The 21,441-nt window shown below is 45.8% G+C and overlaps 1 protein-coding gene across 3 annotated transcripts in view; it reads right to left on the bottom strand.

Annotated features, from left to right (window-relative positions):
- Window positions 1-21,441, bottom strand: part of UPF1 (UPF1 RNA helicase and ATPase) — a 382,560-nt gene that overhangs the window by 241,161 nt on the left and 119,958 nt on the right. For 2 of the 3 annotated variants that reach the window (XM_086947036.1, XM_086947037.1), the window contains exons 9-10: window positions 13,885-13,993; window positions 6,566-6,725 (exon numbers count right to left, since the gene is read on the bottom strand). In XM_086947036.1, the coding sequence (XP_086803162.1) occupies window positions 6,566-6,725; window positions 13,885-13,993 (269 nt within the window). The remainder of the gene's footprint in view (window positions 1-6,565; window positions 6,726-13,884; window positions 13,994-21,441) is intronic. The other variant, XM_086947035.1, reaches the window with a different exon arrangement.

The raw sequence follows: 21,441 nt of genomic DNA, 5'->3' as shown, positions 1-21,441 counted from the left end.
CTCCCTGTTGGTCTTGAAGCGGCGCTTGAATTCTTTCTTCTTCTCCAAGCCCACCGCCTTCACCATATCCAGTTCCGTTTTCATTTGGGTCATCTCTTCGTCCGCATGCTCCCCGAAGAGAGCGGAACCCGAAAAAGGGAGATTAAGGATGCGATGCTGAGCATCCGGCTTCAGACCTGTAAGGCGCAACCAGGCTGATCTTCTGGCACAAACCCCATGAGAATAGGAATGAGCCGAAAGCACTGCACCATCCGCAGCCGTGCTTATCATCTGATTCGCCACCAGACACCCCTCTGTAACAGTCTCTTCAAAGTCCTGCTGGGCTTCTTTTGGTAGTTTGGCTTTGAATCTTTCCTTAGAGTCCCATAAGGGTCTGTCGTATCGACCCAGAAGCGCAGCCGCACTAGACACCTTAAGAGTGGAAGCAGCTGAGTTGCAAACCTTTCGACCCCAGGAGTCTTGCGTTTTGCTGTCCTTGTCTGGTGGGACTGAAGAGGAACCAGCGACAGCGTGCGTCTTCCTTGCCGCTGCCACAATTACAGAGTCCGCTGGAGGGTCCGATTTTACAAACACCGGGTCAGAAGATGCCGGTTTGTACTTCTTCTGAATGCGGGCTGGTACCGCTCTGATAGCCGCTGGAGTTAGGAAAACCTCTTTTACAGGGTCCATAATCCCCGGGACTAAAGGCAGTAGAGGACGGGAGATGGCTTTCTTGTGTAAAGTCTCAAAAATGACTGTCGTTGTTACTTGAGGGACAGACATTTCAATGTTCAGTTTCAGTGCTCCTCTTTGCAGTACATCCAGATACGTGCCAATGACATCCACTGGGGAAGACCTGGACGTTGGACTGTCCGTCAACGTAGGGGAGTAGTCCCTCTTGGATGATCTGGTTGAGGAGGTAGATGAAGTAGACGGGGTACGTCGACGTCTACGGTGAGCACTGTATCTCCGCTCCCTCGATCTTTTTGAACGCTCCTCCCGTCTAGGAGAGCGCGACCTGATCCAATCTTCTGACCGAGGTCCCTTTCTGGGAGATCGGGATCTTCTGGGAGATCTGGCTGGTGGTCTCACAGGTGATTTGCGCCTGGGAGGACTACGCTTGTCCATTTCTTCTTACAGATTCTGAAGAGGGGACCTGTGTTGTGGGTTGGCATATTCTTGCATACGTTTGGTAGCCCCAGAATTTCGCCAATGGTCCAAAGACTTGTACCATCTAGGTGACCGTCTGACTTGCTCGGCCGAAGGATCTGGCCGACGCTTTCTGTGCACAGGACTTCTGGACCTTGAATGTTCAGTTGAGGAGCCAGAGGACCGTGAAGATGAGTGACAGGAAGCAGACTCCGTCACCATGATCGCATCTGAATGCCTCGACGTCGAGCATTCTTCCCTCGCCGAACGCCTTCGAGGAGTCGGCGGGTCAAACAATCTCGACCTCGACTGTCCCTGAGAGGATCTGTGGTCTCTCGACGGAGTCCTCTGTCGCGACGCCGAACGGTGATGACCGGCCGTCGACGGAGCTCACTCTCTCGACGTCGAACGACGATGTCCAGTCCCCGACGGAGGCTTCTCTCTCGACTTCGAAAGACGATGTCCTGTCGTCGACGCAGCTCTCTGTCTCGACGTCGAACGGCGATGACCGGCCGTCGACGGAGTTCTCTGTCTCAACGTCGAGTGCCTGTGAGACGACGGCGGAGGGGTATTGGGCACCCTCGACGCCGAGCGCCGACGAGGCACTGACGGAGACTGCGTCCTCGACGCCGATCGACGAGCTACTGTCGACGGCGGAGGGGTCTTGGTCCTCGACGCCGAACGCCGCTTCTTGGACGATGGCGGAGGGGTCACACTTCGACGCCGGTCGTCGCCTGGATGACGACGGCGGAGGAGTAACCTCCCTCAACGCCGGTCGTCTTCTGGTTGACGACGGCGGAGGGGTTATGGATCTCGACGCCGACCGTCGCCCGGTTGACGGCGGCGGAGTGGTCTTCCTCGACGCCGATCGTCGCCCGGTTGACGCCGGCGGAAGGGATTTGGACGACGGAGCTGGATCCTTCGACGTCGTCGACGTACCTGGTCTTCTCTTCGACGGCGAGCCCGCCGTCGACGGTAGTTTAGAAGAGAAAAAACCCACCGGTGGTTCTTTTCTCAGCGCCGAGCCCGACGCTGAAGTTGAAGGGTGTGAAGACTTCCTTTTTGAAGACGTGTGAACCTTCTTGGAGCCTTTCTTCACCGGTGATCTTCCTCTTGAAGCCCTGTGAGCCAGGCCATAAATACGAATCCTCTCCCTGTCCTTGAGAGTTCTTCCTGACAGGTGCTCACAATGAGGACAGGTGCCTGGATCATGATCTTCAGGCAGACACAGGATACAGACGTCGTGGTTGTCTGATTTTGCCTTCTTGTTGCCACAAGAAGGACATTTGTCAAAGAGTGAAGGCATTCTCAGAAGAAAATGTTCACTAACTGACTGGGAAAAAAAACAGTAGCTTACTTGACTAGATGTTAGCTGTCAAAGTAAGAGCAAAAGTTGTTAAAAGTGAAGTATTTTTCTGTCAAAAACCAGAAAAATAGTGGAGCTGTGTAACCAGGGTCCTTCTCTGAAGGAGCCGGAAAGAACAACTGACCTAACTGTCACCCCTGGGGCATGATGGGATACAGGGGGTCATGATTGCCTTAAAGGCACGGTGTCAGTTTTATTGCTATTCAGCTACAGGTTAGCTTTTCAGTCTTTTTAGACTGTGTTTGCAATGCAGCCTCGGAGCTTCCTATGCTTCCAGTGAGTTATGAGAATTTCTACTGCTTTCTAAGCATTAAAACAGTTTCTAAACAATATTTGGTGTTGTTTCTAATGCTTATTATTACATGTATGGTGGAAATTCTTCACAGCATATTTCAGCTCTGATGTTATTTGGCTGCTATTGCATGATATATATATATATATATATATATATATATATATATATATATATATATATATATATATATATATATATATATATATATATATATATATATATATATATATATATATATATATATATATATGTGGGGCACATATAATATAGGGTTTCCGGGGTCCCGCACATGGGCGGGAATTTTCTAATGCTTATGACTATTGATGAGGATCCCCTGGAAGAGAATTTCCAATTACCGGTCATGTTTTCCATAAGTGCATTTAGAATATTGCACATCTGAGCAGAGAAAGGACTTTGTTACCATTCTAGCTTTGACTTACTGTAAATGATCTGTCTTGAGCATGTGTGTACTTTGACACCAGAAGACATGTTGCAGTATTCAACGTGGAAAAGAGGCAAAACCAAATGGCTCAGTTTTCCCGTAGTGGCTTTCAGTCATGGCATTTCATGTGGTCTACTGGCATCAATTTTAATGTTCATTAAGGATGGAATGATACCAAAGGGATGTTTACCAAAGCCAGGGTTTAGAATGCCTATGCATGAGCAATTTTAACAACTGGTTACTATAATAAGTCAGTAATTCAACTTCTGTAAATCTATCGCCCAACACAGGACTGAAGGTACACGGGCATAAAGCTTTGAATCCTGGATGAGATGAAAAATACTCTTTTTAGCACTTCTGTGACTATCTCAGAAACATATGACCACATAAACCTAAGACTTTGGTATTAGGATAGTTCCTTTGTTGGATTAAAGAATATTTACATATTGAGAGAGAAGGTACTTATTGAAATGGACAGATATTCCTGTGCACTGCATCTTACAGCTCCCCCAACTGAAGACTACATACTGGTGTGAAGGCAGATTTTCTGTTATGTGAGACTGTAGGAAGCTGGCTCTTTATACAATGGACCAAAAAGAGGTACACTGTGTAAAGAGTCCAAGCTACCTCAAAGAAATTACAGACGCACAAATTACAACCCAAATGCTTTCTTTTGTGGTAGTGTGTGCGAACAGTTAGGCTTATCAGAGAGTAGTGCTAGGCATTTATTACATACAAAGGCAGTAAATGAGACATATAATCCAAGAAATCGGACACACATTTATAAAAATAACACTTAATATATTTAGATACCAAGATCATCAGAATCGGGCAAGTGCTTTTTGAGTTACTAATTTTTACAGTTCTCAGAAAGAAATGGACAATTAGTAGATTTCCTGAACCGGCAATATTATCCTATGGAAGAAAAAAACGGTATTGCATTTCGGGGGAACTCACAGGGGAGCACGAACCTCGAGATTCTCGGACACGAAGGGACACCTTTGATCTACTTCTTGGGCTGTGGGGCTTAGGTACAGTATTGTCTTTTGGGGTCAGATTCCAGTGCAGGAGTCTCTCGCAGTTGGAGGGAGCCTGCAGAAAGAGGCTGGAGGTGGCGAGTGGAAGTCCAGTCTGGGCAAACTCAAGCATGGGCTTACCTCTTGTGGGTCTTGGGACCCTGTTAGCATGGTCTCCTCCCTTGGACTCAGGTTCTGGGGCATAGGTGCTCAACAAGCTTTGGCTGCTGAAAGGGATCCAGTTCCCTAGGGATTGGCACCGGGCTGCTCCGGTCGTTCCTGGCCTCCCCACACTGAGGGAGGACGGATCTGACCTGTGGGAGCACTGCTACCTCTTCCTGGGCAGCTGCTGCGTCGGAAGGCTCTGTAGACAACATATAGGTGTACCGGGTCTTGCTTTTTGGTGGCTGCAGGGAAGTATCTCCTCTACTCCAAGGGAGATTCTTTGGCAATTTACAAAGCACTGGCAGGTCTCCGGGTTTCTTGAGGTCTGAACAGCGGCAGGGCGAATCAGTTGCTCCACAAGGGTCGGGTGCAGCAGACAGGCCGGTAGGGTTGGCACCAAGTCAGTCATACTCCTCGGATCGCAGGTCAGCAGTCTTCTTCCACTCCTTCCTTTGCGTCCAACGAAAATTTGAAGATCTATCATCAGAGGGATCCCCTAAATACTCAATTTAGGAGCATTAAGGGGCATGAGGGGTAGCAGCCAATGGGCTACTTACTTACCCTTGTGGTCACTACGCCCCCTATGTGACCACTTTCTGTGGGAAGTGGGCATAACCCTATTTCAAAGTTCCTAAGTGTGCCACCACAAAGATGGCAGAATCTTTTAGGTCGTACCGACATCAGGTTAGGCCATCTTAGGGGTGGTACTAGCCTGGGGTAGGCATGCCTGCCGGAATAGATTTTCCAGCTTGTCCAGGTGCCAAAGGGCTCTGGGCAAAGGGGGCGAATTCCTCTCCTGTGAAAGGAGCCAGATTTGCATTTCAAAAGCAGCAACTTCTTTGAAGCTTGCCGGCCTAGGAAGGCTAATCAGCAGGTCATCCTGTGGGAGGGGGTGTGACACCTTTTTCCAGGACAGGCTTTGTTCCCGACCTCCTGAGTGCAAAAGGCTCTCACCCTAGCCTCTGGTGGGAGACTGGCAGAAACTAGCCAGCCAACACACCGGAGGCTGGTAGGTTTTCAAGGGGGCCCTCGAAGGTGCCCTCTGAGTGCATGTATTAAGAAATCAGACACTGGAATCAGTGTGGGTTTATTAATACGAGGTGTTTGATACCAAACATCATATGTTTCAGTGAAGCCATGATGTTGCTGGGGAACTTTGACTAGTGCCCAGTACATACCTAAAGATGGCTTCCCTGCTTGTAATAACCAGAAAGAAAACTAGACATCACAGGGGCATATCTGCTCATGCAGATATGTTCTCATTTAAATATAATGCACTGTCCCTTAGGGCTCAAAGGCCTGCTGTAGGAGTAGCTTACATGAATTAGAGTCAGTGACATTGGCATGACACACAGGAGTGTGTCATGTCATGTTTTCAGTCTGAGTGAAATTTGTATGCGGGTCTCTATTAGGGACTTACAGGGATGCAAAGGTCCTTAGCCAATTGCAACATAATTAGACTTTACCTTGCTTTAGGTAAGGAGAACTGGTGCTAAGGTCTGGTTAGCAGGCCTCAGTTCACCATCGGTGTCAAAAATCAGCATCTGTAGCTAAAACGTGGGCAAAAAAATGTTGGGCATGTCTTTCTCTGCACTGAGAATAGTCTTTCAAACAGAGATTACTGGCTTTACAGTTTATCTGAAATGGTACATTCCCATCTATCGAAGCATCCACATCAATGAAGAAAGTGGGGAGACACTGTCATCAGGTTTTTCTGAAGAGGATGCTACACTTCTCCAACTCAGATTATGGTGCACCTGGTACAGTGTACATAGTTGGTGATGGCATAACAATGACAATTTATAAATATTTCATTAGCAGTGTTCCATGGGTTTATTAACCACATGCGTGCGGTGCATTCTCCCGCTGTGTGCTGAAGAATGCAGAATCCCATTGTTCATGATGACCTCAGCTCGTCATGAGCACACGACCAGTGTGCTGCATGATGAGCTGAGCTCGTCATGAGCAGCGAAGGGGTTAAGAAATGCCTTTTCAGTTCAGACAATTCAGTACCAGTTGGAAGAAGTACAACATAAAAAAACATGAATGAAAAATGAGTGCAATATTCAGAATGAAATCGAAAGTGATCAAGTCAAATGTAAAATTATGAAATCTAAGAGCACACTATGCTTAGTTCATACTAAAGAGATTACCTGAGAATGGTTGAGGTCAGGGAGACCCTGTGCAGTGAAGCGTTTTGGCAACTGGCATTTAATAATTACATCCTCCACCTCATGCCCCAACAATTTGTGGTAAATGTAACCAGACACAGATGTTTCATCCACGGCAAATGTTTTCAAAGCACTTTGCATTCTAAAAACAATTAAATAAGGAGGAACATATTAAGATTAGCATTAGAGAAAACAGCTCAATGATGCGACGGCTACAGGGCACAAGAGTGCATACCGGACAACTGATGCTAGTCAGGAGCAAGTACATTTACTCTTACTAATGCTGATGCCCACCACTGGCCACCATCTCAATAACAGAGTGTGGTGAATGATAGGTTTGTGGAGCTGAATGTTAGAGAAGGTGGGATATCCTTGCTTTCCTAAATACATGGAATCACGTATATAATGTTAGAAAGATAATTAAAGTGTTTTTTCTTGAGTTAGACTGCTAATGGTATGGTTTGGGCTTTCTTAATGAAGATTTTTGTTAAGTCAGTAGAAACAATATTAGGGATTTACGATCACAATACCTAATAATGACATCAAAATAGTACTAAACATCCTGTATAGGTGGGAGCTTGGTTTCATTTATATATGTAAAATAAGTTATAACAGCATACAAAGGAGAGATGGCTTTACTTTAGGTTTCTAAGACACAACAGTGTTATTCAAGGCAAACCAAGGGTATCTTCAGACTTTAGGACCAGCAAAGGCCATACACAACTTATTTAGTTTACAATTGTTTTGTTTGTTCTTGTCCAAAATTGTGAATTACTATTTAGCAAAACAGTATTTGCACTCCTCTTGCCCCCATTATCACAACCTAGGATGTTATACAGCTCAAGGTTCTCGCAAGTAGAAACTCTTTGTCCAACAGAACAGAGAGGGAAGCAGGCTTTGGTGTCCTAGTCACGTCACTATCTGCCATATATGTGCTTTCCCCTGGCCCGCCTCCCCGCGACCGCCTCCCACCTGACCCTCCCACCACCCACGAACACAGGCACAGGGCTCTACACCTCCCTGGCTAATCTGTGACCGCCTGGACCTCGTCCCGAACTGTCGCTCCCCCACGCTCCCTGGCTCCAGCTCGCTATCACTGCTACAGCGCTCACAGCTGAATTAACTTCATTGGAGCACTCGTGATTGGTATCGTAGCTCTGCTGCTGCTAAAACTCGTGCGTGTTATTGCTGTAAAATTCATAGCGCTTTGTGCAGCATTGAGATTGGGTGGCGCTTTCATTAAATAGCATTGCATTGGGAATTATACTGTGGAATTGCAGCAGTGTTGACTGAATAGCGCTCTCACTGTTTGGTGCATTTATTCATTTTGGGCTTTGTGCTAAGTTTCGTTTTGAATCCCTCCCACCATTTTGTTGTTGTGCTTTCCCCTGGCCCGCCTCCCCGCGACCGCCTCCCACCTGACCCTCCCATGCTCCGCCCCCTACACTACCCTTTTAAGTCAGATGTCCCAACGCGCAGCGTCCATGCACTGCGGCCGCGCCGAAGGTAAGCCCGTCTACGCCCGTCCGCGCCAAGCCCGTGCCCAGCGCCAGACCCCCTGCCCCTCGTACCATCCACCCCACCCGCATTACATACGACCCCTCCACCCTCATAGCCCTAAACCCCGGCCGACTACCCAACTGCGCCCAAGCCTCTCCTGGACACACCCATGGACCCTTCACATGCAACTTCTGCAAGTATGACGGCACCAAGACCAACTCCTCATCCACTAACACCAAACAGAGATCTGACACCAACCACCTAAAATGCATCTTGCTCAACACCCGCTCGGTCCACAGACACGCCATCAACCTATGGAATCTACTAGACACCATCTCTACGGACGTCGCCTTCCTAACAGAAACATGGATGAACGCCTCCTCAGCCCCAGACATCACCATTGCCATCCCGGAAGGCTACAAGATCATCCGTAAGGACCGCACCAAGCGAACAGGAGGAGACATCGCCATCGTCCATAAGAATTCCATCCGCATATCAACCAGCTCAGACGTCAACCTCGCTAGCGCCGAGCACCTTCACTTCCAGATCCACACCGACCCCAAGACCACACTCAGGGGCACCCTCCTCTACAGGCCACCTGGACTCCGGGCACAATTCATTGAAGACATCACTGACTTTATCACTCCACACGCCCTCTCCTCTGAGGACTACATTCTACTGGGAGACCTCAATTTTCACCTGGAAAAGAGCAACGACTACAACGCCTCCACCCTTCTGGACAATCTCGCCAACCTCGGACTCAAACAACTTGTTAATACCCCCACTCACTACGCAGGTCACACACTCGACCCTATCTTCACCTCTAGTAAACATATCTCCTTCAGTCACACCACAGTTCTACATTGGACGGACCACAGCTGCGTTCACTTTAGCTACAAAAAGAACACAACCCACAACCATCCTCAACCTACTCTGAGAAGAAACTGGAACAAAATCACCTTCGACCAGATCTCCTCATCGCTTCTTCAAAACCCCCCTGCCCACTCTTCGAACCCCAACCAAGCAGCCATCAACCTCACTCAATGGCTAACCAACAGCGCCGACATCCTAGCACCTTTAAAAAAACGTCACATCAAACTTAGCAGCAAAAACGCCTCCTGGTTCAACGATGATCGTAAGAAATCTAAGAAACTCTGTCGCTCCCTTGAGAAGGCCTGGAAAAAAGACCCAAACACCAGCACCAGGGACGCCTTCAAAAACGCCACCCGCATACACCACCAACTGATCCGGACCGCAAAGAAAGCCGCATTCAAAGATCGACTAGACAACAACGCCCACAACAGCAAGGAATTATTCAACATCCTCAAAGAGTTTACCAACCCCACTGCCAACTCCAACGACATCACTCCCTCTCAAACGCTCTGCGACTCCCTAGCTTTGTTCTTCCACGACAAAATCGCAGACATCCACAACAGCTTCGACAAACAACCCGAAGACCAACCTACACAACCTTCCGCTATACCTTCACCCCCCTTGAACATCCTTAAGGACTGGAACCCAATCTCCACTGAGGACACCATCCGCCTGATGAACTCCATCCACTCAGGATCCCCCACAGACCCATGCCCTCACCACATCTTCAACAAAGCTGATTCCATCATAGCACCACACCTCCGAGACGTCATCAACTGCTCCCTCCACTCCGCCACCTTCCCGGAAAGCTGGAAACACGCCGAACTCAGCGCCCTTCTGAAAAAACCCACAGCTGACCCCACCAAACTCAAAAACTACCGCCCCATCTCGCTCCTTCCATTCCCAGCCAAAGTCATCGAGAAAGCCGTCAACAACCAGCTCGCCGCCTTCCTCGAAACCAACAAATCCCTCGACTCCTCACAGTCCGGCTTCCGAGCCAAACACAGCACTGAGACCGCACTCATCGCTGCAACAGACGACATTCGAACTCTACTGGACAATGGAGACACAGTCGCCCTCATCCTCCTCGACCTATCCGCAGCCTTCGACACAGTCTGTCACAGCACCCTGTTTCAACGCCTCAGAAACATCGGAATCCAAGGAAAAGCACTGGAATGGATCACCTCGTTCCTTGCCGGAAGAACTCAGAGAGTCCGCCTCCCACCATTCAAGTCAGAGGCCACTGAAGTCATTTGTGGTGTGCCACAAGGATCTTCACTCAGCCCCACCCTCTTCAACGTATACATGAGCCCCCTTGCGGCCATCGCTCGCCAACACAACCTCAACATCATCTCCTATGCTGATGACACTCAACTGATCCTCTCACTCACCAAAGACCCTAACACCGCCAAAACCAATCTACATGAAGGAATGAAAGAAGTAGCCGAGTGGATGAAGCACAGCCGTCTGAAACTGAATTCAGACAAAACAGAAGTCCTTATCTTAGGTACCTCCCCTTCCGCCTGGGACGACTCTGGGTGGCCTGAGGCCCTTGGAAAAGCAACGCAGTCTCATCGTCTAGCTTCAACATTCTCCGCATGCTCAAAAAAAACATTTCGCTGGATCCCCACCGAAACTAGAAAAACGGTCACCCATGCACTGGTTACAAGCCGCCTGGACTACGGAAACACCCTATACGCCGGTACCACTGCAAAAATTCAGAAAAGACTCCAACGCATCCAGAACGCATCAGCCAGACTCATACTAGACATCCCGCGTAAAGACCACATTTCTGGTCACCTGAAAGACCTCCACTGGCTCCCCGTCAATAAGAGGATAACATTCCGCCTCCTAACCCACGCACACAAAGCACTTTACGAACTTGGACCCGAATGCCTCAACACACGACTCTCCTTCTACACCCCCCCCCCCCCCCCCCCCGCCAGCTACGCTCTTCCAATCAAGCCCTTGCTGCTGTACCTCGCATCAACAAAACCACCATGGGAGGAAGATCCTTCTCCTACCTGGCGGCTAAAACCTGGAACTCACTTCCCATTCACCTTCGCCTCACTCAGAACCACCTAGCATTCAGAAAGCAACTTAAAACCTGGATATTCGACAAGTAATTCCCCACCCTTCCTCAAGCGCCTTGAGACCCTCTGGGTATGTAGCGCGCTATATAAATTCATTGAATTGAATTGAATTGAATTCTAACAGATCTGTATGTTACTTCATCATAAACCAGACACTGTTCGTAATAGAAGGAAGGTGTGGCAAATCCCTCTCTGTTGTTGAATTAAGAGAACTATCTGAGGGAGCTACGCATAAAGGTGAAGCATGATAAATAAAAATGTGGCATTCCATGTCAAAGCGTGATTCAAACTAGATGGGGAGAAAAAATATACAAAGCATTTGCAGGATCTCCTTTTCGATATTTTTTATATTTCCTTTTTATATATTCTCTCACGTTGCTATGATCATGAGGTTATGGCTTTCTTTAAGTGCTGCCTATATCTCTTGATATTTCCTAATATGAGCATCCAGCCATTACATTATACTTAAACCTGTGAGTTGATCAGATGTCTTTACTGAAACGGTTGTCTGGTGGTAGTTGAGCAGTGGACAGATTGTTTGTCTGAATCTAGTCCCCATCATAGTACCTTTGATAGCGATATGCTATAATTCCTGTGAGAGACAACAGGCACACAGAAGGTGATGGAAGGAGTGCTTGCATATGTCTATGTCTATGTCTTACTTGATTGTATACGTTCCCTCGTTGTATATTGTTTGTATACGCTCCCTCTTTGTATATTTTTATATTGTTGACGCACCTTTCTGACTTTGCACACTGTATATTTTCGGCGCAACTGCTTGAATATGCACCTTGTATCAACACTACCTCACCTATGATCTACCTCATGTTTTTGACCTACCTATGTATCTACGCACCTTGTACCTAACTACCTCAACTATTACATTGTATTACCCTATCACCCCCGTGTCCTGTAAAGCACTCTGATATCTGCAAAGATCTTGTTCGCGCTATATAAAACTTTCAAAATCAATAAATTTGTTGGAACCCGGATTGAAAACCAAATCTGCCACAAACAAAAACTGTGCTGGTCCTGTAGTTCAATCGTCTAAAAAGGAAGACCTAGATGAACCAGTGAATGTTGCTTTCCAATACAGGGGTTCAGCAAATGTAAATAGGTTGTCTCACTGAAATGTCCATGGCTCAAAAGCCAGTTCATGCAGTAAACAATACTTTTTTTGTGAGAAACGTTCCATCATTAAGGATAAAGATTTTCAGTCCACAGACAATGACATAACCCCAGACTGTTTGTGGAGTGCCATTTCCCAGTTTTTTTACACACTACAACACCCTTAAGTCTGTAGTATTTGTAGAGGCTCCACGGTTAACATAGGTCTACTGCGCAATACACAAACCATATGCATTGCGCTTCTTGCAACAGAATTATTTTCATTGATCCTTGCATAAATATGTAATTGAAATTTGTCATACTATCTGTCTTTATTAATACTACTTGATTCTTATGATGTCGGACCGCTCTTAAAGCCAGTCACAATTCATTTATTTGGAGGTTTTGCTATGTGGTTCCAGAAGCACAAGTATACCGCGTCTGAAGACAAAGCTCCAGTCTTTCAGGGAGGAACTAGTTATTAAATGAACATGTGTGTTGAATGTGCAGAGCTTGACTTGCACGATCTAGTCTTAACATCAATCACTAGAGTAAATTCTTTACGAGTGGAGTTATTACAGGCTTATCACAATGATAGTTTATGTATTGCCATTGAAGGTCTAATGATTTCTGTAGATGCGCAAATGGCACCAGGGGAATGTACAGCATCATGCCCGCCAACAGTTTGTATTAATAAGCTACGATTTGTTTTCTTGAACAAGTGTCTCAGGTCATAGTTATTATTTTGATGTACTCTTTTGAAGTAAACACCTTCAGAGTTTGAGAACATATGTGCACCAAGGAATATTAGTCTTGGCAGGAGACAGATTTGGATTTCTGACATTTAGTGATGACCCAAATTGATGCAAAAGATTGGAAGTTCTTTCAGTTACACTATTCACTTCCTACTGGTTCCATTAGAAGCCATTGGTCTAGGTTAAGTAAAACTCCTTACCCCATGTCTACACTGACAAGCCACCACTGGCGCCAGGCATTTTGTATAGACTCTGGGTAGATTTAAAGACAAAAAGGTAAGGTCTTGAACTGAAAATCCTGAACGTTGACCACAGACCTTAAAACACACCTGAGGACATTCATGAATTGGTATGAAGAAGTACGCCTGAGCTCAGGCTTGAACACCATGAAATCTCCTGCATTTACTGGTTTAAGTATACTGAGTAGTGTCACCACTGTGAAGCCTTGTCCTTAGATACATTTTATGAGAACAGTTTTTGAGGGGCTACTTCAGGAGTTCTTTTTGTAATGTCTCTAGATGAAGAAGACCCCCTTTCTTTGGAGGCTGGGAAGGTGGTCTTGATTTCAACCCTTGACCGGCGAAAATACACAATATCCAGTACACAGTGGTCTGAAATTATGTTAAGTCAGACCGGAGAGATGCCTGTTAATTTACCGCTACTGGTATGCAATAAAATGTGTCTTAACAAATTTCAAAGAGTAGTGCCAAATAAGATCGCAGAAATGTCTGAAACAGATTTTGACTGAAGAGCGCACATCTAAGTTGTGAAACAGAGAGCATGTACTTAAAAGCTTGAAAATGGATATCCAGGGATGTTTATGTGGTATTTAGCTTAAGTGTTCCAACATCGAAGCAGGATTTAATCATTCAACATGTTTAATCCTAAATGCTTGTAGCTATCCTTTAGCTCAACAAAAGGTTATTTTAAGAATCATTTCACAGATGCATAATTTTTTTGAAGATCAACATACCTGTCAAATGAAGTAGACTTCCAAACAAAATCAACTTGAAAATTGTGAGTAACCTCCACAGGTGCACCAACACTACTCCTTAACTCGATAGCAATTTCATCACCATAATCTGTTAAGGTTTGTTAAGCAGTTTACCCAATTTACATTCTTAAATGAAGCTGTAATGATTAAAATATAATGAGCAATAGCATGTCAGGAAAAACATTAACAAGACGAAAAAACAGTCTACTAAACAATACACAGCGCATCCAGGTAATTTCAAGAAACAAACACAATGTCTTAATTTAAAAGAAAAAGTAAACACATGACCATCTGTAACAATCGGACCTTGAGCACAAATATATTCTCTAACTGCAACTCGTAATACAGTAGCCACTTCTTATATCAGCAAGATCAAACTGACATTTAAGTCTATGGTACCTAAGTTTACACCTCCAACATCAAAACAAACCACAAATACAGTAAAAATGTTAGTTTATTTAAAAAAAAATAACAATAGGTATGGCATTAGCAAGGTACTGTGAAGTTCAAATCCTTAATCTTGCTTGCAAGGATATGTAACCTAAAAAGTTCGCCTACATTTTGCTTTAACCATTGCATACAATATTAATAGAACAAGCATCTGCAATGCAATAGGTCTCGCATTAGGAAAGTTTGAGCTATTTGTATTGTAAATTACACATTTTTTATTTATGTGTTGGTTTTGAAAATAGCGAAATTAATAGCTTTGTCATTTACAATGCCAATAGTTTTAACTTTTGCAAATGTGACACCTGTAGCATTTGTAATGCTATATGTGTTGTATTTACGTGACTTAGATGTATTGATATTACAAATAACAATGGCTTTTAACATACTGATTTATATTTATTATATTGTTTTGTAACCTATAACACTAACGTGTTTCTTTCAGATCTATGAAATTGCCTATCTTTGAACTCCAATAAAAAATTATGACACAAAAACAATGGCTTTTAATTTTTTTAAATAATTAATACTTAAAAGTTATTGCAATTTATAATGGCAATAGCTTAAACTTTTGTAAATAACTTTTGTAAAGATTATGTTCAGTGTATTTTATTGTGCCGAAAATCCAAGAGCAGAAGTGAAATATTAACATCTTTTTGCGACATTTGTAATAAAGCTTGAAACATTGAGAGAACATATTTGAACCAGTTGTTGTTGAATGGTTGCACAGATTGATGCTGTGGTGGCGCTGAGTGATGCTGTAGCGTTCAGTGATGCTGTGGTAGCGCAGTGATGTTGTGGTGCCCCTGAGTGATGCTGTGGTGGTGCAATAGATAGAGTGAGGGCGATAGATAGGTAGATAGATAGAGGGTGACAGTAAACATCCCGTATTCGAGGAATTTACTGTGTGCAATTTTAATATTGATTCAAGGTTTCAATGCGTCCCCTCGAGCACCTGTGTTATGCTACTAATATAAATGAATTCTAAGATGTTAATCACTGTAACCAAACAAATGGAGGCGGACATGTGGCCTCTGGCTTCAAAGGCACAAAACCTGAGTTCAGATCTTAGTTCCTGCACATAGGCAAAGCGTCTTATCTGACAGTTTTGTGCTTTGAGCGGGCGGGCACAGTAAGTGCTGAGAAGCCGGACTACCTGTGTGCTCATTGCTTTGACTGCCTCCTTACAGTTTTTTTTCTATCCAGCCATGAAGTGAAGGCACCTCAGCAAGTTAACTACACCACATATTTCTGCGTGCAACAAGAAGTATCTGGGGTCTGATTCTAGTCGGGGCGAGTTAGACGTTTATCCTTTTTTGACCAACAAAGTCAGTTTGAAATGGACAGTAAAATAAATAAAACACACTGCACGCCTTCTGCTGTGGGCTCAGAGACGAGAATAGACAGGGAAGGAAGGCCCGGCAGAAGAGCTGTTATGTCTGATGCTTGTGGATGGCTGACGCTTGTGGATGCCTGAAGCTTGTGCATGCCAGACCCTTTTTGGATGCCTGACGCTTGTGGATGTCTGCTGGGTGATGCTTGTGGATACCTGATGCTTGTGGATACCTGATGCTTGTGGATGTCTGATGCGTGCTGCTTGTGGATACCTGATGCTTGTGGATGTCTGATGCGTGCTGCTTGTGGATACCTGATGCTTGTGGATGTCTGATGCGTGCTGCTTGTGGATACCTGATGCTTGTGGATGTCTGATGTGTGATGCTTGTGGATACCTGATGCTTGTGGATGTCTGATGTGTGATGCTTGTGGATACCTGATGCTTGTGGATGTCTGATGTGTGATGCTTGTGGATACCTGATGCTTGTGGATGCCTGATGCTGGTGGATGTCTGATGCCTGATGCTGGTGGATGTCTGATGCCTGATGCTTCTGGATGTCTGATGCCTGATGCTGGTGGATGTCTGATGCTGGTGGATGTCTGATGCCTGATGCTTCTGGATGCCTGATGCTAGTGGATGTCTGATGCCTGATGCTGGTGGATGTCTGATGCCTGATGCTGGTGGATGTCTGATGCCTGATGCTGGTGGATGTCTGATGCCTGATGCTGGTGGATGTCTGATGCCTGATGCTGGTGGATGTCTGATGCCTGATGCTGGTGGATGTCTGATGCCTGATGCTGGTGGATGTCTGATGCCTGATGCTGGTGGATGTCTGATGCTGGTGGATGCCTGATGCTGGTGGATGTCTGATGCCTGATGCTGGTGGATGTCTGATGCCGGATGCTGGTGGATACCTGATGCTGGTGGATGTCTGATGCCGGATGCTGGTGGATACCTGATGCTGGTGGATGTCTGATGCCTGATGCTGGTGGATGTCTGATGCCTGATGCTGGTGGATGTCTGATGCCTGATGCTGGTGGATGTCTGATGCCTGATGCTGGTGGATGTCTGATGCCTGATGCTGGTGGATGTCTGATGCTGGTGGATACCTGATGCTTGTGGATGTCTGATGCGTGATGCTTGTGGATACCTGATGCTTGTGGATGTCTGATGCGTGATGCTTGTGGATACCTGATGCTTGTGGATACCTGATGCGTGATGCTTGTGGATACCTGATGCGTGATGCTTGTGGATACCTGATGCGTGATGCTTGTGGATACCTGATGCGTGATGCTTGTGGATACCTGATGCGTGATGCTTGTGGATACCTGATGCGTGATGCTTGTGGATACCTGATGCGTGATGCTTGTGGATACCTGATGCGTGATGCTTGTGGATACCTGATGCTAGTGGATGTCTGATGGCTGATGCTAGTGGATGCCTGATGCTGGTGGATGTCTGATGCTGGTGGATGTCTGATGCTGGTGGATGTCTGATGCTGGTGGATGTCTGATGCTGGTGGATGTCTGATGCTGGTGGATGTCTAATGCTGGTGGATGTCTGATGCTGGTGGATGTCTGATGCCTGATGCTGGTGGATGTCTGATGCCTGATGCTTCTGGATGCCTGATGCTAGTGGATGCCTGATGCCTGATGCTTCTGGATGCCTGATGCTTCTGGATGCCTGACGCGTGCGGGTGCCCGGCGCTTGCGGACGCCCGGCGCTTGCGGACGCCCGGCGCTTGCGGACGCCCGACGCTTGCGGACGCCCGACGCTTGCGGACGCCTGACGCTTGCGGACGCCTGACGCTTGCGGACGCCTGACGCTTGCGGACGCCTGACGCTTGCGGACGCCTGACGCTTGAGGACGCCTGACGCTTGAGGACGCCTGACGCTTGAGGACGCCTGAAGCTTGCGGACGCCTGACGCTTGCGGACGCCTGACGCTTGCGGATGCCTGACGCTTGCGGATGTCTGACGCTTGCGGATGTCTGATGCTTGCGGATGTCTGATGCTTGCGGATGTCTGATGCTTGCGGATGTCTGATGCTTGTGGATGTCTGTTGCAGGACCAAGGGGCTTTCAGGGTTCAGGGGCGGAAATAAGATTATGATAGGAAATAACTTGCGCAAGGGAGCAGACAATGAGCTAGGTAAACGAGGAAACTATGGAAGGCGGTATTAGGAGCCAGTGATCGGAAATAAATCAGGGAAGCCCAATGAGGAGGAAAGAAGAAAGGGGTTAGCTGAAGGAATTCTTGCAGTGGAGAGAGAGAGAGGAACATCACCAAATGCAAGCAGTGAGGATAGTTAAACTCTCTGCGTTAGAGAACTGCTCGTAGATGGTCACATGTGCAGTGCAATGACAGATCAGACAACCTACGCATCTACACATGGGGTGGCATAAGACCTACTGAAACCAGGACTAGCTCAACAGAGAGAGGAAGTGGGAATGATATGGGAGGACACCAAGTTTGCCATCGGGTTGTAAACTGGAAAGAGCTACACAGACCAAGGCCTTCACCAAATTAGTAGTGGTCCTGGGAAAGAACGAGGATACGAGCCATGGGGTACGAGAAGGAACTGGAAAGGGAAAGAATAGGATTGTGAGTAAAGGACATGTTCTGTTAAGTCCTCATATGTATATGTTCAACTTTGGACAAGAAATACAATTTAGGGTTACTGGACCAAGCATTCTTGAGTTTTAAAAAAAGTTACGATTCTGGGGCTGGAGAGCACCTTTAAAGGGGCAACCATGCAGTCTTGTGCATCCACTGCAGTAATTCGTGTTTGACCCCCTAATCACAAATTAGAGTCTTGGCGGGTCCTCTCAGTCCTTCATTCTTCCAAGGTTGATAACATGAGCACCGCGATTTCGGGCAGAATATGAATGTTAGTCAGAACCAAGAGCACGCTTGGATTGAATGCTCACTTCACAAATGTAATCTGTGCAAGGGTGGTCGACAGTGAGAACGTACTTACGGTATGAAACCCATAGACAATGAGTGACGCTTAATGTGTGTGGAGAACGCGTGGATGTATCTATGGCAAGATGCTACCTGTCAACATGCTAATGCCAGACTCTTGTCTGCGTCTCTGCACGTGTATACAAATCAAAGTGTGCATGCGTTAGACGAACGAACACAGAAAGACTCCGGCATTTACCGGCAACTGAAAATCAAACACTTTAATCTAACCTCAAGCAAAGGAAAGTGGTGCCTTTGGCACGGCAGACAACCTCAAATGTGAACAAAACATTACATTCTATCTGTAACAGTACAAAATGCGACACCAAGTCTGGGCATGTGTTCCACAGGCTCGCATGAACTGCTAACAGCAGAAGCCATGGGGACAGCAGATTTACAGTCTTACAAATCTCCATGTGAGAAGACGCATGAAGCAGATCCCTTTGAAGCTCTCGGAGGCCGGCCGTGAAAACAAGGCAGTGCTGGGAAGGGGGCTGGGCAGAAATGGGAGTTACGGCCGTGAAGAAGTGGGCAGGGAAGCAGGAGCAAATGGTAAGGGGAGCCTTTGAAGAGCAAGGCAGGGGGATAGAAGTGCGTTCACGGGCACGTGCACTTCTACAAATCCTCAGCTTTCTGGTTTGACTGCAATAGGTCTCTCTAGGAGACCTAAAAAGTGGTGCTTCCTAGCAGACAGTTGTACTTAAAACAGGACTAGAAAGTGGTTTTCACTATAATGTACTTCACAGGAAAATGGGATTCTTGTTAGTGCAAACAAATGACACTATAGGAGTGAGAACTTTTGACTCTGAATTACTATGACATGAAAACTTAGTTTAACACAGGAAGAGGAAAAAAAATATGAAAAAAGGATAAAGAACAGAAAAAAACCAATGGCTTGAGTACCAGCCTGCTAGTCCTGGCAATGAAGTGAGTTTGGATATGAGATCAGGTAATGCCGTTCCACTGCACAACACTGTGATGGGTGGAAGGAAAAGGTGAATGAAACACCAATAGATAATAAAAAGGGCAGAAACCGCGCTTATCGGTGGACATCAATATGTATGCATTAAAGAGGTGTGTAGGAAAACCCTAAAAAGAATCCAAATGTAAAAAAGTTCAAAAGTTAAAATTTGCCTTACACTTTGTATCAAAACTATGGGAAATGGGACTGAATACAGCAACCATGTTACAGATTTAGGACATAAGTCATAAGAGAAAGACAGGCAATCATAAATGGCATACAACCAGTAGAACAAAAGGCAAGCGAAGCAGGCTCGAGAACGATTGATGCAATATGACAACATATATCTGTATTTGCCTTGGTCTCCCAGCACAACTATAAGTCACAGTGATTGTTGCTACATGGTTTTTTCTATGCACTATGGTATCCAAGTGCAAAAGTCTTAAAAAGTCAGTATTTGGGAAAAATGTGTAGGGCTGATGTTGATTTGACCCATCATATACTGAATGTAATAACTGTCAACTTGGCAATACAGCCTCTTCATATAAGGTTTGGTATATACCAAAATGGTGAACAGAAAATACTGAATTATAAGTTTTTGGCAAACTGTCAACAAAGGTTATAATCTAGCAAGTAATCAAAATTGACCTCTTAACCCCTTCCGTGCGGGGCTGTTTCCCCCGCTGTGCTGGGGGCGGGGGGGCGCGTACAGCGCCCCCCCATGCTCATGACAAGGTCAGCTCGTCATGAGCTACGGCGCTCATGACGAGCTGAGCTCGTCATGGCCACACCCGTTCCAATGGACAGCAGGGGAATCAGCCCAACATGCGAGCGTTCCACGGAACGGGCGAGGTCATGACGAGCTCAGCTCGTCATGAGCACCGGAGCGCCGTAGCTCATGACGAGCTGACCTAGTCATGAGCACTCAAAGGGTTAAAGAACTGCTTTGGGACTATAAGATGGTTATGTAATACAGCGTACAAAATATGTAGATTGAAAAAATAACTGAACACAAGATAACGCTAGCATGGATCACAATGCAGTTATGTTGCTTCACCAAGGAACATCATTGAGCCCAAACAACTTTCCTCATTTGACTACTGACATTCAAATATACAAAGATATTATACAACTAGAGGACATGACTACAAAAAGAAGACTTTAATAGAGTAAGGGGCAGATATCAAGCACCTTTTCTGCTGGAAGACCAAAGGAAATATGTACTCTCACATCCTGCCCCGAAAAAGCAGCAGAATAAAAGTCATGGTCTGGGTATAACAAACTTTCTCTCAAACTTCTTATACAGAGAAGATATTCTGAGCTTGCCCTGAAGGTTCAGACTTCTGGTCACAGCACAAGGTAGATAAGGACAGCATAGAAATAACAATAAAAAAAAGACACTGAGAAAAACACCAAGCAAATACATTTATCTCACTCCAAAATGTAGTAGAACTCATCTCAAAGCTACTACAATAAAATGAAGCATACCTCCGATTTGGAAATTCCAGTAAAAAAAAAAAGCAAAAAATTGGCTACGGTAACCGATTCCTACTTCATCGGTTAGCTAGTCCATTAATAGTGCAGGTCAATCAGTTGTGCGGTACAGCCAAACAATTCATTGACTGCAGAAGTTTTAGCTCCCTCGTCAGTTGTACCTCTGCCAAAGGAGCAAAGTACAGCTCCACCAACAGCTGCTTCGTCAGTTATTCGGTCAGTTCCTTCCCTTCTCTGGAGGACTAAAGGCTAAAGGCTACCTTAACAGTTGAATCTACCAATGCATCCTCAGTTTTTGTTTTTTTGTAATTTTATATAGCGCAAAGTCAACCCGAA

This window comes from Lissotriton vulgaris, chromosome 12, assembly GCF_964263255.1.
Source record: "Lissotriton vulgaris chromosome 12, aLisVul1.2, whole genome shotgun sequence".
Classification (NCBI taxonomy): domain Eukaryota; kingdom Metazoa; phylum Chordata; class Amphibia; order Caudata; family Salamandridae; genus Lissotriton; species Lissotriton vulgaris.
This window is presented reverse-complemented; position numbering and strand designations above follow the sequence as displayed.